The sequence below is a fragment of the Scatophagus argus genome, chromosome 13 (assembly GCF_020382885.2).
Source record: "Scatophagus argus isolate fScaArg1 chromosome 13, fScaArg1.pri, whole genome shotgun sequence".
Classification (NCBI taxonomy): domain Eukaryota; kingdom Metazoa; phylum Chordata; class Actinopteri; family Scatophagidae; genus Scatophagus; species Scatophagus argus.
In genome coordinates this window covers 23,109,788-23,126,233 of record NC_058505.1, presented here as the reverse complement: position 1 = coordinate 23,126,233, position 16,446 = coordinate 23,109,788, and the positions used below count along the sequence as shown (strand labels likewise).

Here is a 16,446-nt window from a genome sequence, read left to right as displayed (position 1 = left end):
TTGACAACCGTTGTGTGGATCCACACTGAACAGCTTTATAGTTTTATGCTGGTCCAGAACAGGTACCGCTTAGTTTGACAGCTCAATAAACGTTTCGATACGTCAAGGGTTGTTGTAATAAATGTTAATGTTGAAATTTGATATGGAAATTCAGCTCCTTATTCCTGTGCATCATTTTCTTCGTGCACACTTGTTTTCTAGTGAATGTTATCCTTTTTTCTTTAAATACTAGGGGATTAAAGAACAATGTAAAACGTAAGGCAACATTTCTTTTTTGTAAGGAGCAACAATGGGGAGACTGTGTTTTCTTCAGTCATGGAACTTCACATTCAGCTGGAGTTCTCATGCCTGGTGTTTTTTATGCTTTGTCTTTTGATTTCAGTCCATGTGCCATGTTTCATGTTTGTCTTGTCATGTGTTTCCATGTATTATGTTCAAGGTTTTTGTCATGTCCTGTTTTATTTTGAAAAGCGTCACTTCCCCTGTGTGTCCTGTTTTCTTGTAGCTTTGCTTTTAGTTTTCTTCATTGCTTTCTCCCTCCTAATGTGTGTCACCTGTGTCTTGTCATGTCTATTTAGTCCTTGTCTTCCCAGCCACCTTTGTCAGACTGTTTGCGTTACTTTTGAATGTCTATTGTCTTCATGCCAGGATACCCTTGCCAAGCCAAGCCATGTTTTTCGTTGTTCCCAAGACACGGTAAGTGTGTTTTTTGAGTTTTTTGCTTTAAATAAAGACTTATTGTTTTTGGACCTCCACCTCGCCTGCCTGCCCTTTTTACTCTCTGCATCAGGGTTCAGCCTTTTTATGCGTCAGCGACGCACGTATCTGACAGGAGTAATGATCCTGTTCAACAGGTTTTCTGGAAATGTAGTTAACCACACAAGTCACATCAAAGGACATTGGCTAATGATGATGATTGAGTTCAATGATGTCAACTATATTCTGATTTGCGTATATGGCTATAACAGAAGGGCACAGAAACAAACATAACTAACGTGGATCTACCTGGATTCTACCTGGTGAGAGCGGACAGGGATGAGAAACGCAGCGGCAAGAAGAAAGGAGGACACAACATCCCAAAGCCTTCATCCTCATATCCGGGGACTTTAACCACGTTACATTTGGCCAATACTCTACAGGATTTCCACCAATTTGTGGACTCTCCCACCAGACGGAACCGGACAATAGATCTTCTGTATGCTAACCCTAAAGACGCATACACGGCCACCCCCCACTGGGAAGGGCCGATCACAACCTGATGTTCCTTCAGCCTGAGTACACACCGAAAATTCAGAGGCAGCCCATAACCGTGGGGAGGTGGTGGTCTCCTGAGGCAGAGGAGGCCCTGAGGGACTGCCTCAGTTCCACAGATTGGAATGTGCTGATGGAGCCACACGGTGAGGACATCGAGGGGGTCACACACTGTTTTACGGAATACGTGAATTTCTGCAGGGACACTGTTCTCCCCATCAAAACTGTGCACTGCTTCCCCAACAACAAGCCCTGGATTACCAGCGACATCAAGTATGTCCTCAATAGGAAAAAGCAGGCAGCTGAAGGAACTTCGCTCCTGCAAGGCAGCCGGTCCGGACAAGATGTGCCCGAGAATGCCTAAGGCCTGTGCTATGGAGCTGGGAAAGCACCTTCAGCAGATCTTTAGCATGAGCATTCACCAGGCGAAGGTTCCTGTCTTGTCCCAGTCACCAAGAGGCCACACTCGAGACAACCCGACGACTTCAGACCGGTGGCCCTAACATCACACATGATGAAGACACCGGAACAGCTGATGCTCCACCATCTGAGACCCCAGGCCTGCCATGTTCAGGACCCCCTGCAGTTTGCCTATCAGGCAGAGGTAGGGGTGGATGACGCCATCCTGTACCTGCTGCACAAGGCCCACTCTCACCTCGACAATGGAAGCAGTGCTGTGAGGATCATGTTCTTTGACTTCTCCAGCGCTTTCAACATCATCCAGTCCGTCCTCCTGAGAGACAAGCTGCACAACATGACACCTGGATTGAGGATTACCTCTCAGTGAGACCGCAGTTTGTTAAGCTGGTTGACTGCACATCTGAAACCCTGCTAAGCAGCACCTGATCACCTCAGGGCACAGTGCTCTCCCCAGAACCCCTGGTCCTGTTCACATTCTATATATCTGATTTCCAATACCAGTCGGAGCTCTGCCACATGCAGAAGTACTCAGATACTGATACTGTGATAATGGGATGCATTGAGGATGAACAGGAGGGGGAGTACAGGAACCTGGTGGGGGACTTTGCTGAATGGTGCAGGGCTAACAGGCTGCAACTCAACACATGGTGGAGGAGGTGGTCAGGACATACAAGTACCTGGCTCTGCAGTTGGATGACAGATTGGACTGGTCAGTGAACATGGACACCATCCACAGGAAAACACAGAGTTTATTTCCTGAGGAGGCTGGGGTCCTATAACATCTGCAAAAAACTGCGGCTGATGTTCTACTGAACCTGAACCGTTCAGCTGTGTATCAGTTCAGGAAGTTGGAGCTTCTCCCGCCGAGCACTGAATGATTCGATGATTTTGGTGAACGGATCTTTTGAATGAATCTTTTTAGTGAATTGATTCTAGTGATTCAGTACATCTAAAAGAACTACAGTTCTCATCACTACACGGCAAGTCTCCCAAGTACAGGTAATAATAACCCGAGCCCTCGCGGAGATAAAGAACATTAGTTTGATACTTTCTCTGAGACATACAACATGTTATTAATTACAGTCAAGTTCATTAACAATGAAAAATCTTTCACCAAATGTGAACTATTTTTTAACTCAAAACTACTTATGAACTACACTTAAACTGACTCTGAACTGTCACAAGCGGCAACAGGAAGTTTCCTTGAAATAGCACTCTGAATTCAGAGAACCAATTTGATGACATATTTATTATTCATATTCATTGTGTTTACATTTTATTTATCTTGATATATTTATTAATTCATTCATTTATTATATTTGTGTTATCATGTATTATTGAGTGATTGGCTGAAAGAAAAATTGATTTAATGACTGAATGTAACTTTGCCGAGTTGCCCTACACGCTTTTGTTGTGAAAAGATTGTGAAGCCTGGCTGGACTGCAGTGTTAACATGGTGGAGGGGTTGGAGCACCCGAATGATCCTTGGCGCTGTGTTGTCAGGGGCTTAATGCCCCTGGTAGGGTCTCCCAAGGCAAACAGGTCCATGGAGACAGATCTGACTAAGAGCGGTTCTGCTATCATGCTGAAGTGAAACTCTTCACTGGAAACAGGGCGTTTCCTTTAAATTGCACTCTGAAACAGAGAACAAATCTGATGATATATTGGATTTTGGATGGCCTTTATTTTGAAATGCTACATCAGAACTTCCTGAAACTTATTGTGTGACACCCTGGGGTGGTCTGCTATCATGCTGAAGTAACATTGGTCACTGGCAACACAGCGTTTCCTTTTAATTGCACACTGAATTCAGAGAACAAATTTGACGATATTTTGACTAATTTTATCTTTTTTAAATATTTTATTTATCTTGGTTTATTTATTCGTTCATACATTTATTCATTTATTATATTTATTTTGTTTAATTAATATTTATCACTACTTAAGGTGCAGAAAAATAGTTACTAATGTTTAAACAATTGATTATGAATGAGTCATTGCTAGCTTTGTGCCAGTCAATGATTCTTTAACCAGTACCACTTGTGAGGAATGTGGTGATCAAATCACAGATATTAACGTACATTAACTACTTAACTATCCATTAAGTAGGTACTCTAAAATTTGAGTAGGAGTAATTAATTCACTGATGATATGACAACTAATACTTGTTTTTTGTGTTTTGTGTACCTTATTGTAAAATGTTACTCAAATATAAATCGAGCGACTTCGGTCAAGAGTTTACTGTCGTATTTATTGGTATTGTTTCTTTTGCTTGCTAGGTCCAGTTGGTGGCGGTATGGCGCCGGGAAGCTGTAATGGCCGGCAATAAACAAAAACGGGGTGATGAAGAAATAGGAAACAGGACGTTGCGTGTAATCTGAGCCTGGAGACTGGTGGATATGAATAAACCGCTTTAGTTTCTGACACTACTTTAATCCAAGTCTGCCTATCTATTTTACCTATCTGCTGCAGATCACGGACACCAGGACTTCTATTGGGTAAGAGCGACAGAACAGCTAACGCGGCTAATGATGTTTACTGCTGTGCAGAGCTAAGCTAACGGTCTAATCAAGTCACGTTAGGTTTGCGAAGGTGAGCAGCTAACATTTACGACTGCAAACAAACCCGTTACACTGAGATTATACTCTTAACGAGGATTTGTTGAACATACTATATTTTAAAGCTGTGCTGTAAACAACCCCCGTTTACACTTTCGTGGCTCCATCTTTTCATTAATGTTGGCCAGCAGGTAGCAGTAGCCAGTCAGGGACCCTGAGTGATAAACAAGCTAGCGTCACCCAAAGGCTGAAACAGGGTGTATGGAGGTCAGGTTTAGATGGCAGCTCATTCAGTTGTCAGGCGTTTTAACTGTGGTCCACAGCTAACGCCGTATTTATCTCCTAAGTATTGAGATTCCACGTCCAGTAACCCTAACATGGTGATGGTTAAACCAACCAAAGGCTCGATAGCTTGTTGCTGAGATTAACTGCTGTACTCGGAAAGACGAAGATCAGATCAGATGAGGGACATTCTTCTTTCTTACAGACATCGTAATTTTCCCGACCAAGAAAATGAATTTCATTGTTGTAAGCGCTGATGACTCTGCTGTTAATGTTTGAAAATGATATCATGTATGTAATTTTATTATATCAATATTTTATATTTAAGATTTTTATCATATTTTACCACATCTGCAGTACCAGCAGACCATAGAGCAGCTTCTCTCCTCAGACTGTGCAACTCTTCCATTCATCCTCCACACTCCATCAGAAGTAACAGTTCATCTTTAAGTCTTACTATTTATTCATCCATTTATATATATTTTGTTTTATGAGAAGCATAACAAAACTGTTACTTGAACTCTATTCATGTCTTCTTTTGATGGCACATTGAACAGTGCAAAGTGAGTTAATAGCAGTATGGGGGAGGAAGATTTATAATGCGATATTGTGCTTCAGTAGTGTAAATTAAGAAATTTATAGGCTAATTCAAATCTGGCTATGTTCTATGGGGCATTTAAAATTTAGAAAAAGATTGCAATTTAGATCATGGGTCATCTTTGTGATTAAATAGTTATTTTTTGGATTGCCTTTCTCTTCACAATCTTGACTAAATCATCAAAATGACTGATTTGGTTATTGAATGTCACCACTGCCTACTTTTGTCTTCCTTTTGGCTTCTGTCTTAGGCCAATTCAGACTGACTCAGTGTACCAGAGGCTACATTATAGACAGAGGACAATTTCTTAAACACATAGCTATCTGCATTTCTGTCTATTCACATTAAAATGAAACAATGCAAGGAAACTGCTCAGAGCTCATTTACATATGTTACCTGTGTGCACAAGTAGGCATTGCTTAGTAATAAAAAATCACAAGCCCTAAATGTTGCTTAAAATGTTTTGACTGAATCTGGGCAGGTAACCAGAGTAGGTCATTACACTGACAACGCTGCACGTGTTTGGCTGACTGATATAATTTAAGGCTACTGTAACTGTAATATTCATCTGCTCTCTTTGTTCTTTCAGCTTCATTAAGCTTGTGGACGTTTCATTCGCTCATCATGGTGGAGTACTACCAAGTTTTAGGGGTACGGAGAGATGCATCTGCAGATGACATAAAGAAAGCGTGAGTTGATTACATTTTAAAAGGGTATATCTCAACTGGGTCGATCTAAATCCGTTCAGCAGACATCTGCTATCACCTTGTCGTCTTCCAAAGGCAGCGTTTGCCAGCCATACAGCTAATGAATGACTCTTTCTAGGCTGTTCACTGTTCACACTCTGAATCTTCATTACCAGTAAAACTACAAAGTGAGCTCAAACTAATGAAATTGTCAGTATGCAGTTCAAAATTTAAGAGTGGGAAGGGATACATTTGAAATACAAAACAAGTACAAGTGAACAACAACAACTGAACAACTGAAGAAGCTGGGGAGTTTTTAAAAAATCCTAAACTGAACCCTAACCCCTTGGCTTAATCTGGGTCTCCAAAAAAAACAGTAAAAATGTTTTTTACATCTTTTTTTAAGACAAAATCTTCATTGTAGCCGCTCAGCTAAAACCGTTAGCAAGCAACCAAAGTGGGTCCGTGAGTTTGAACCTGAAATACCTGCACAGAGCCTAGCGGCACATACATGTAATGGAACTCGTGCACCTACTTCATACAGGGTGCACACTTTTATCTAAGCAGCAACGCTGACAATTCTGACTTAAAAGAGGGTGTAAATAACATCTGTTCAAATCAGTTTGAAATCTTTGCATTTCTGAGAACTTGGATTATGCTGGATGAGCTGTATGGAGCCTTTTCATGTTGTTTCTTTTTCACAAGTTCTTTAAAGTTTTCAAACAAGACCCCAGCTTCTTCAGTTATTTAGCAAAATGCTGTTTTGCTGTGAAGCTCCAGAAATGCTTTGTGGACCAAGAAACTCCTCCAGACTTTCTGAGAGCATCAGGGTGAGAAAATAATGATTGAATTGCGTGTACCTTTCCTTTAAAGTCACTTTGGGGTAATTTGGCTTGTCAGGTGTCACCAGTTATTACTCCTTTTAAATAAAATGATGCTGCTTCTCAGTTTGCTCCACCAGCTTTAACTGCCATAAAGAGTTGAGTGTAATAGTTGTAAATTGGCACGTCCTCTGAAACATGTCTGCCAAACATTCAGGTAGAGTTGCTCAATGCATATTGTAAACGTGTTCCTGTACTTTAAAATCTTTATTTGTACAAAGATTTTAGACTTTTCATGCTGTTTCTTGAATTTGATAATTTAATTTCCTTACTTAATAGCAGTAATTATGTTTTGAAATTGTAGTTATTACAAGATTTCCTTGGAATTTTCTTTTTCTTTGCGTAATTCGCCCGTTTGTTCATTTTTGTTCCTCATCAATGGGTAACTTCACAGACATTGTTGTTTTTGAGCACTTCACACATTTTTTTTTAAGTTAGAATGTACACAATAACCCTAATGGTCATTGTTTTAAAGTTTATGTATGGGTATTCCAAGAGGTTAAATATACGACATTCACTGCCACTAGATGTCGCAGTAGAGCACCAGTATCTCCGATGAAAAGAAATGGGTTTGTCTTTGAAAGTTTAAAAGTTAATAAAAAGAAAGCTGATCTGAATACACACTGCTCACAAAACTTGGATCAAACTGTAAAATTAGACAGTGCTGATCAAATATGATTCAAGATTCTCTTACTGCAGAGAATAAGTCTCATACCAGGCCACCACACTGAAAATGGATGGAAGGACAGGGAGGGACGTGTCTGTACTGACATGCATTCGTGGCCATCTAGGCTACCAAAACAAATCACAGAGAAGCTCAGTTTACAACACACACGGAGGCAGTGTTACATCTTTTGAGGTTTAGTTAAATAATAGTCTTTAACGTCAGTTACTAAGCTTTTAAAGTCACAAAAAATGGCCAAAATATCACTATTTAGAATATGCTGTCATTTTCTTATATTACTTTTTCTTTGGCTGTTTCACTATAAAAGTTGCCATATATTGTTCGTGTGAAACAGCAGCAGGAAAAGCCAGGTTTGCATTAGCAGTAAATTTGTGCAGTTCTAAAATGCCTGTAGAGAGTGATCACTGAACACAGAGGCTGTTAGCAATGAGATCCCAGGATTTTTTGCAATAGCTGAATAAATAGTATCTAAAATGTGGTCTCTCATCATAATTTTTTTAAAGGAGTACCGTAATAGGACACTGAAACAATAAAATAGTACAAATGCTGCAATTAATGAGAAAGTGAAAATATTGAAATCGGGGACAAAGAAACAAAAATGTTTCTGTTGTTAATAAGGATTTGTTGGATAGAAAAGAATAAACAGTATCAGAACAGCCAGATATAAGTTGAAAATATTTATTCATTCAGTCATGTCTTATTAAGGAGCCGTCATCTTTTCTCTGTCCTTGTTAAGGTACAGAAAGCTGGCCCTGAGGTGGCACCCTGATAAAAACCCAGAGAACAAGGAGGAGGCCGAGAAGAAATTCAAGGAGCTGTCCGAGGCTTATGAAGTCCTGTCAGATGGTTTGTATCACAACTTTGTGTTTAAGTCTGCAAATGAACACCAAACGCAGCTGAAACACTGCACAGTAGTTACTGGAGAAATGCTCCAGCAACAGCACAGGGTCAAGGGGGACTAGTACATCTCAAATGAATCAAACTCTGTCTTCTTCAGTGGCACTTGTGTTTCTTACTTCACTCTTTCAGCCAACAAGAGGAGCATATATGACTGCTATGGCAAAGACGGGCTGACAGAGAGCAATGGAGGAAGTGAGTGCTCTTTTTAGAAAAGCTCCGAGCTAACCAATAAACCAAATACAATCTTCTTTTGTGTGTGAACAACAGCTAAATTCTCTGCTGCAGTTGCAGTTATATCAAACTATGGACCCATTTTCCCTCCCTGGATATTGATATTGATTGTCACTTGTCAGCATGTATTATAGATTATTACCATAAATATGGCTCTAAATTCAGGCATGACCTGCTTGGGGCCAAAATGTAGCAAGGCTTTGTTCTCATGCAGTTGTCCAGTTCACAATATAAAGGCACATATTACAGTAAGTAAGGCCTAACTACAGGCTGCTCTGTCATACTGTGCTCAAATACTGGCTATTTGTCCTTACTGAAATGTATACATCATCCAGATGTATGTTGTTTACACCAGTTTGCACTGACATGATGTTTCAGGGGGCCATTTCCACAATGCAGAGCATTTCCATCAACCATTCACATTCCGCAACCCAGACGACGTCTTCAGGGAATTCTTCGGCGGCAGAGACCCGTTCGCAGATTTCTTTGGTAAGTCATACCATGTCGTTATGAATTTCAGCCTTTACTGTTCCCATTCTGATTGACTTTACTTTAATACTTTCACCAGGGCTCCAGACTGCAATCATTAATCTCATTTTGTGACCATTTTTGGAGACAGTGCGACTTTAAGCCCTCCCAGCACTGACGCAAGTGGCAGCCTGTCCAGTAGCTCTCCCCAGTATGTTGTTGTTTTTTCTTGTTTTCCGCTCTTTCCTTATCCCTTCTCATTACACTTGTTCTGTAGTGGCATAACTCTGTCCTATGGATATCGAGACTTCTTAAGACGAGGGATCAGCTGATTGCGCTCCGTGCAATGGTCAGCCCTGACGACAGACCCCACTTACTCAGGAGGTGCGACGGCTGCTGAGCCAGTGGCAAGCATAAGGCTTGGCGTCCAGCAAAGCCGTAGAGATACAAGCCCCGCGGTTCCTTTGGTGGTTATGGATAATGTCAACTCGCTGACCAAAAAGACAGATGAACTTGCTGGACTAGTGAAGAACGTGGGGTTCTACCAGAAGTGTAGTCTGCTGTGATTCATGGAGACCTGGCTCACGTCTAGCTTTTTTTCCTAGCTATGCTAACGTGGATCTACCAGGCTTCATTACAGTTAGAGCAGACAGGAACGCCAAGGCAAATGGGAAAAACAAAGGTGGGGGACTCACACTGTTTATCAATAGTGCAAATGACCATTTGCTGCTGGGACACCAAACTTTTAGCTTTGTGCACGTTATTACATGCCCAGAGAGTTCTCACACCATCGCAGTGTGTGTTTACGTCACTGCACGCACGCATCTTGTGGCTTCACCCACTCGACTGTCACAAGACTGCCGATGCAGCACCCGAAAACCTTCATGCTGATCTCCAGAGGCTTTAACCACATTACACTGGGCTCTATACTGCCTGCTTTCTGTAAAAACCAGAAAATAGGGCAAATAGGACAATTGACCTTCTGTATGCAAATGGTTACGCCTCTGCCACCACTGGGAAAATCAGACCACGATCTGATTCTGCTCCAGCCTCACCACAAGCCACGAGAAGTACGGCATCCCACCACCACTCTCTCTTTCAGGAAGTGGACATCTGAGGCAGAGGCAGCCCTGAGGGACTGCTTCCATTCCACAGACTGAGGAGTGTTGCAGAAAGCATGCGGTGAGGACTTAGAGGGGATCACAGCACCTTCTGTATGGATGTTGTAGCTCCCACCCAAACAGTGCGCTGCTTCTCTAATAACAAGCCCTGGATTACCATCAACATCAAGGACCTCCTCAACCAAAAGAAGAGGGTGTTTAGCGAAGGAGACCAGGAGAAGCTGAAGCACGTGCAGTGGGAACTCAAGGTCAGGCTGAAGGAGGCGAAAGAAAAATTTAGGAGGGTGGAGCAGAAGCTGCTTGAGAACAGCATGAGAGAGGTCTGGGCTGGCATGATGACCATCACAGGCTGTGGCTCAAAGCACAGGAGCACTTAGGAGGGGGACCTGGAGAGATCAAACCAGTTCAACATGTTTTTCAGGAGCTTTGGGAGCACCACAGGGGGCAATGGCCTCCCCTTCCCTGTTCACCTTGTACACCTTGGACTTCAAATACAACTCAAGAGTCACGTCGCATGCTGTTCTTGGACGACGGTGTATCAGGGACGGACAGGAGGAGGAGTACAGGACCCTGGTGAAAGACTGTGGCATGGTCTAACACCTACATATCAGCACCTCCAAAACCAAGGACATGTTGGTGGACCGTGTGGAATTTGTCCAAACCTACAAGTACCTGGGACTGTGACTAGATCACGGACAGAGCTGGCTCTATTTCCTGAGGAGGCTGAGGTCCTTTAGGGTCTGCCGGAAGCTGCTGCAGATGTTCTACCAGACTGTTGTAACTGACGTTGGCTTCTATGCTCTGATGTGCTGGGACAGCAGCACTAAGAAGAAAGATGCCTCGTGGCTGGACAAGCTGGTGAGGAAAACTGCCTCTGTAGTGGGGACAGAGCTGGAGTCCCTAATATCTGTGGCAGAGGAGAGGACTTTGAACAAACTAAGATCTGTAATGAACAATGGCCGTCACCCTCTGCACAGCAGCAGGAGGAGCACATTCAGCAACAGGCTATTGTCTCTGTCCTGCTCCACAGACAGGTTGAGGGGGTCATTTGTCCCTCGGGCCATATGGCTCTTCACTTCCTTCCTGGGAGGGCAGGATTAGACTGTGTCTCTGGACCGTTTAACATCGCACATTCCTGCCTCAATAATTGTCACTTAGTAATTGTTTACACACCGTTTGACTGTTTTATTCTTTTTTTTCTTGTTTTGTTTTACATTTTTTATGTAGTCTATATTTTTATACCTCTTCATACTCTCTATTTTAGTACTTTAATTTCTTTATTGCATGCTGCTCTGTGTTTCTGTGTTTTTTGTCTTTGTGCTGATGCTACTGGATACTGAGTTTCCCTCGGGATCTCTCTACCCCAGCTAACATGTGTGCTGCATGTCCATCTAAGTTGTGCTCATTAATTTTGTCTTGGTGCTCCTAAAATTTTCAGTCGGGAGCAGCAGTGCTACTAGAGGGAAAAGATTGGTCTGCAGCCCTGCTCACTGCTTTTGTTTTCTGTCCTGTTCTCTCAGGTGCAGACCCATTTAGCGATGAGTCATTTTTTAGCAGTGGCCGGCGGCACCAGAGTCGGGCAAACCGCAGCCGGACGGGTGGCTCGTTTTATGGGGGCTTTGTTGGTTTTCCTCCCTTTGGTGCTGGCTTCTCACCTTTTGACCCAGGTAATACATGCACTGATAAATAAAGAATGATCCTGTAAACATGTTACACTGCAAGCCACGGAAGCTCAGAAACATACACACTGTTACTTACTGCGATTACTACTGTCTAGTCATAATCTATTTTAATTCCGTTACTACTCTGTACACTACTACCATTATTACTGTTACTAATACTGCTGTCATAATCACTATAGTACCTCCTGTATACTTCATTATCATTATCTACAGTTCCAATATTTCTGTTTACTGTAATATTTCATTACTGTTGCTATGCATCTCTGCTTGTGTGCTCCTTCTCTCACACCCCCCCCCCCCCCCCTCTCTCTCTCTCTCTCTCTCTCTCTCTCTCCCTCTCCCTCAACCCAACCGGTCAAGGCAGATGGCCGCCCATCTTGAGCCGGGGTCTGCTCTGAGGTTTCTGCCTTCTAAAAGGCAGTTTTTCCTCGCCACTGTCGCCAAGTGCTTGCTCATTGGGAATGTTGGGCTCTCTCTATTTACAATTTAATTAAAGAGTTTGGTCTAGACCTGCTCTAATTGGAAAGTGTCATGAGATCACTTTTGTTGTAAATTGACATTGAAATTACTTGATGAAATGAAATTTTCTCTCTCTCAGGCTTCGGTTCTTTGGGTTCCATGAGCACCATGGGTCACATGGCAACCATGGGTGGTCTTGGAAGTGGAGGCTTCACGTCTTTCTCTTCCACCTCATTTGGGGGAGGCGGTGGAGGAGGAGGAGGTATAGGCAACTTTCGCTCTGTTTCCACTTCCACGAAGATCATCAACGGCAGGAAGATCACTACTAAAAGGTAGATAGCGACCAAGCAGGGTATCATAGTGTCTGGCATTTGCCATTACAAATTAATGGTGTGCTCTATGGTCATAGACTTTCATACTTTGTCCACACATTTCAGCACAGTGTGATTGTATTTATTCTTTGCCATCCTTCTCACATTACTGGAAGTAAGTATTTTGTAAGACATCCAACAAATTCTGTGTTTTTAATGAAACACTTTTAGCAGCTTTTGTCAGATTAAAACTGAAGTGAGAACAGCTGGTTTGCAGTTAATCACAACCATAGTTTTTGAATTTGAGAAATGTTCTCAGCTAGTTAAACTACATGACAACTGAATGTTTTTATTTAATCAAAGCTGAGATCAAATGTTGGGCCAAAGAGTTTGACCAGAGCACAAATATTTGGTTTTGAAGTAGTATTCGTCTTGGTCAGACCTGTAAAATTTCTGTCATCACAGTTCAACCCTGAATTGAAGCCTGTCACATTAACATAAAGACCACAAGAAGTTACACTGTCATGCTAAAGATAATATACGTTCACAGTTTAGAGCTCAGCACAGCACAACTTCAAAAAAATGCAAATACAGAATGGTACTTTGCCAAATCATAGGTGCGATAAAGAAGCTTGCTGCAGAATGCATTACATCTGGAGTAACCTGAAATTTACACTTTAACTGTACTGTGGTTTTGATGTTTTAGCATTCTCATGTTATTTTTTATTGTTTTATTTTATGCATTTATTTCATTTTGGTTTAAGCAATTTTTACTTGATTTAGTCTCTGATTAGTGTTTTTAATGTTAATTGTGTAAAGCACTTTGAATTGTCTCTGTATGAAATGTGTGACATAAACAAAGCTTCTTGCTTGCTAAACGTAAGCACAGACAAAAAAAATTCTACGGTTATATTGGTGAGCAAATGTATTCTGGGATCTGGGTTTTCTTCACATTAGTGAGAAGTGGGGTAAAAAAATCTGTTCTTCAGCAGTGACAGCACTCACCACTGTGGACCAAGTTACCCTATTCCTGACATTTTTGAATAAGGTCATTATGGAAAATATCTCTTAAGGGTGGAGCCAGCACTGCATTTCCTCACCCTCTTGTTCTCTCTTCCATCAGAGTTATGGAGAATGGTCAGGAGCGGGTGGAGGTGGTGGAGGATGGGCAGCTGCGGTCATTAACCATTAATGGTAAGGAGCAGCTGCTGCGACTGGAACACAAGTAAAGATGGAAGCATCCTCTGCTGGAGTGTGTTACCTCAGCACAAACATTACCAACAGACTTTAGCTCAAAACAGAAGGAAAAAAAGCAACAAGGCAATATAGTAATAGTACTCTACTGTTGATTGGCTATACATGCTTATGTTGTGCTTATGTCCCCTAATGTCCTCTCCCTGCTGACTCTGATTTATCAATGTATGATTCAAATCCAAGGATTTGGATGCAGACTTTTCTATGCATTTTGTTAATGTTTTCTGAATTTGAGCTGTGCTTATAGTTTGGCTCAGGATGGTGTTATTGTTTCAGTGTTTGGGACCACAGTATTGTTTGTGATGTTTATGACCTGACCCCCCCGCCCCCGAAGCCCAACCCCTCCCCACCCGCCACCCCCACTCTTCCCAGTATTTCTGTATACACTGTGCGTCGGTCTGTGTGCAGACCTGACTCTGTTCAAAAAACAAAGCATGACTTTGCTTTTTCTTTTGAAAGGTTTGAAAAAAGTGTTCAGTATGATTTTAAACAGGGTGTGGGGATAACTGAAACATCTTCCCCCTCTCTGTTTACTGCTTATCTAACTTCTTCGTAGTCATTTTTTAAAAATAAAAATATAATGTTCTTAGGATGAGTTACAGTTTTATATCTTCTAATAGATAGATAGGCCTTTATTAGCCCCGCAATGGGGAAATTCTCAATACCAATGTGTTTTGTTTATTTAATAATGCATGTACACCTGTTGATGTTGAGTCTTAATGTTAAAGCTGCATTATGAAGCCCAAATATTGGAAGGCATTCTATAAATGATAAATGGATATGGAAGGAATTCGGTGTATTTTGTAAACCAGTAAATCTGAGTTTCATCCTGTTTTCAGGATGCTGAAATCCTGGCTGGTCTCTTCTCTGTTTGTTGGATAAACAGCTTGTGTTCCAATCATCAATATCATGAACTTCAACATGATATTTGATATCACGAGTGATGGTATAACTTCATCATACCTGAGTATCAGTGCTCACTCTGTCAGTTTCAAATTTCTTAGAGATGTGTATTGAAACAAAAGACATACAGTGAAATATATATAAAAAGGAAATGTGTAGCTGCAGTACACAGTTTCATTCTTGCTTTCTCATTAAGTGTTTCACCCACATAAGTACACAGGGCTATGGGGCTAGAACAGCGACAGTGAATTTTGGCATGGAAAATAAAACTTGTCATTGCAAACAAACATAAATTGAAAAAGAAAACATTGGCATTGAAACATTTGTATTTGAAAAAGCTGTATTGGCACTTAAGCACCCCTCCTTGAACCGCCACCTTATCGCGGTGGAAGGGTTTGAGTACTCTAATGATCCCAGGTGCTATGTTGTCGGGGGCAGTTTCCCTCTGGTAGTGTCTCCAAAGGTAAATTGGTCCTGTGGGAAGGGCCAGACAGAGTGTGGTTCACAAAAACACTAATAAAGAGAAAAAACAAGCACAAGTGTACCCTGCCCGGAGGGTTAGTGGAGCCCAAGCCTGGAGCCAGGACTTTTGGAAGGGGCCCTTTGGCAAGCACCTGGCGGCTGGGCCTTCGCCCATCGGGCAAAGCCTGGCCCAGCGCGAAGTAGGGACATGGGTCTGTCCTCCTATGGGCCTCAAAAATAAGTGCATGTTAAATTATAACTAAATTACTAAACTACTAAACTAAATTATAAATATTTGATAGTTCTACAGTGCATATAAAATAATAATGTGTTATCAATAGCCACATAAAGTGTTTATGCATAATGTCAAAACAAATTCTGTCCAAATACATTTTGTCCACAAAATGTTCGTCATACGGTGTGACGCTATAATCTATTTTTTGAACGGGCAATAATTTGAACATCTTAATTATTAAGAGGACCACACCCAACCAGGAAGTTACAATAACATTTCTGGAGTGGAGTTGCAAAGTCATGAGGTGAGTTGTGCTTTTTGATTTTTACTTAAAAAGCTATGAAACTGACATCACCAGTAGTGGTCAATGTTTTGTTTCTTATGGTGTGACATTATTTGCATAAAAAATGTAAAGTATTTCTCACAGATTTTACTTACTAATTCTTGAAAAGCATTGCTGCCATGAGGCTAATTACATGGTAACTATTGGCTAGCTGTTTTTAGCTTAATTGATCAGAATGTCTTATGGTGTGACTGTTTTTTCACACCATGTGACACATCTGTCACACCATATGACATTCACTTTATTTTACATGAATATTTATCTATTTAAAAAGTTTGAAAAATATCTATATGACAAATACAACCATATTTTACAGTTTCCCATAGTATTAAAAGATCTTTTTCCTGCATTTGTTGTCAGAGTGAGACAGATATGTTCATCAAGGAGAGGACACACAAGTACAGGGAAAGACTGAATGCAGACCCTGTAAGGAGAGAGGAAGTCCTCAGGGAAAGGAGGGAAAAGTACATACATCATGCCAGTTCACATAGGACAGACACAGCTATAGGAGGTTGAAAGTCTAGGCCACAACCAGCATAGTAATATTTTGAAAACTATTACTACTGCTTACTATGACTATGATAGTGAATGTCAAATTAAATGTTTAAAAATCTTAGTCATTATATATTTTCCTTTAACAGGTATGAAGAGAAGTAAAAAAGGAAAATTAAACCCTTCAGTGACCTGGATGCCTTAATGATAATATGTCTTAATGC

The 16,446-nt window shown here is 41.3% G+C and overlaps 1 protein-coding gene across 4 annotated transcripts; it reads left to right on the top strand.

The window, feature by feature from the left end:
• Positions 1-3,950: 3,950 nt before the first annotated feature.
• LOC124069805 (dnaJ homolog subfamily B member 6-like) lies at positions 3,951-14,636 on the top strand. 4 transcript variants are annotated; one of them, XM_046409257.1, is made up of 9 exons: positions 3,951-4,169; positions 4,869-4,943; positions 5,699-5,798; positions 8,098-8,207; positions 8,391-8,454; positions 8,869-8,981; positions 11,602-11,748; positions 12,362-12,554; positions 13,657-14,636. In XM_046409257.1, exons 3-9 carry the CDS (start codon positions 5,734-5,736, stop codon positions 13,760-13,762), a joined length of 798 nt encoding a protein of 265 aa, XP_046265213.1. In that variant the 5' UTR covers positions 3,951-4,169; positions 4,869-4,943; positions 5,699-5,733; the 3' UTR covers positions 13,763-14,636. The 4 variants fall into 4 exon arrangements, with proteins under 4 accessions (XP_046265213.1, XP_046265212.1, XP_046265216.1 ...); XM_046409258.1 differs by lacking the exon at positions 3,951-4,169 and adding an exon at positions 4,248-4,263; XM_046409256.1 differs by lacking the exon at positions 4,869-4,943.
• Positions 14,637-16,446: the final 1,810 nt, after the last annotated feature.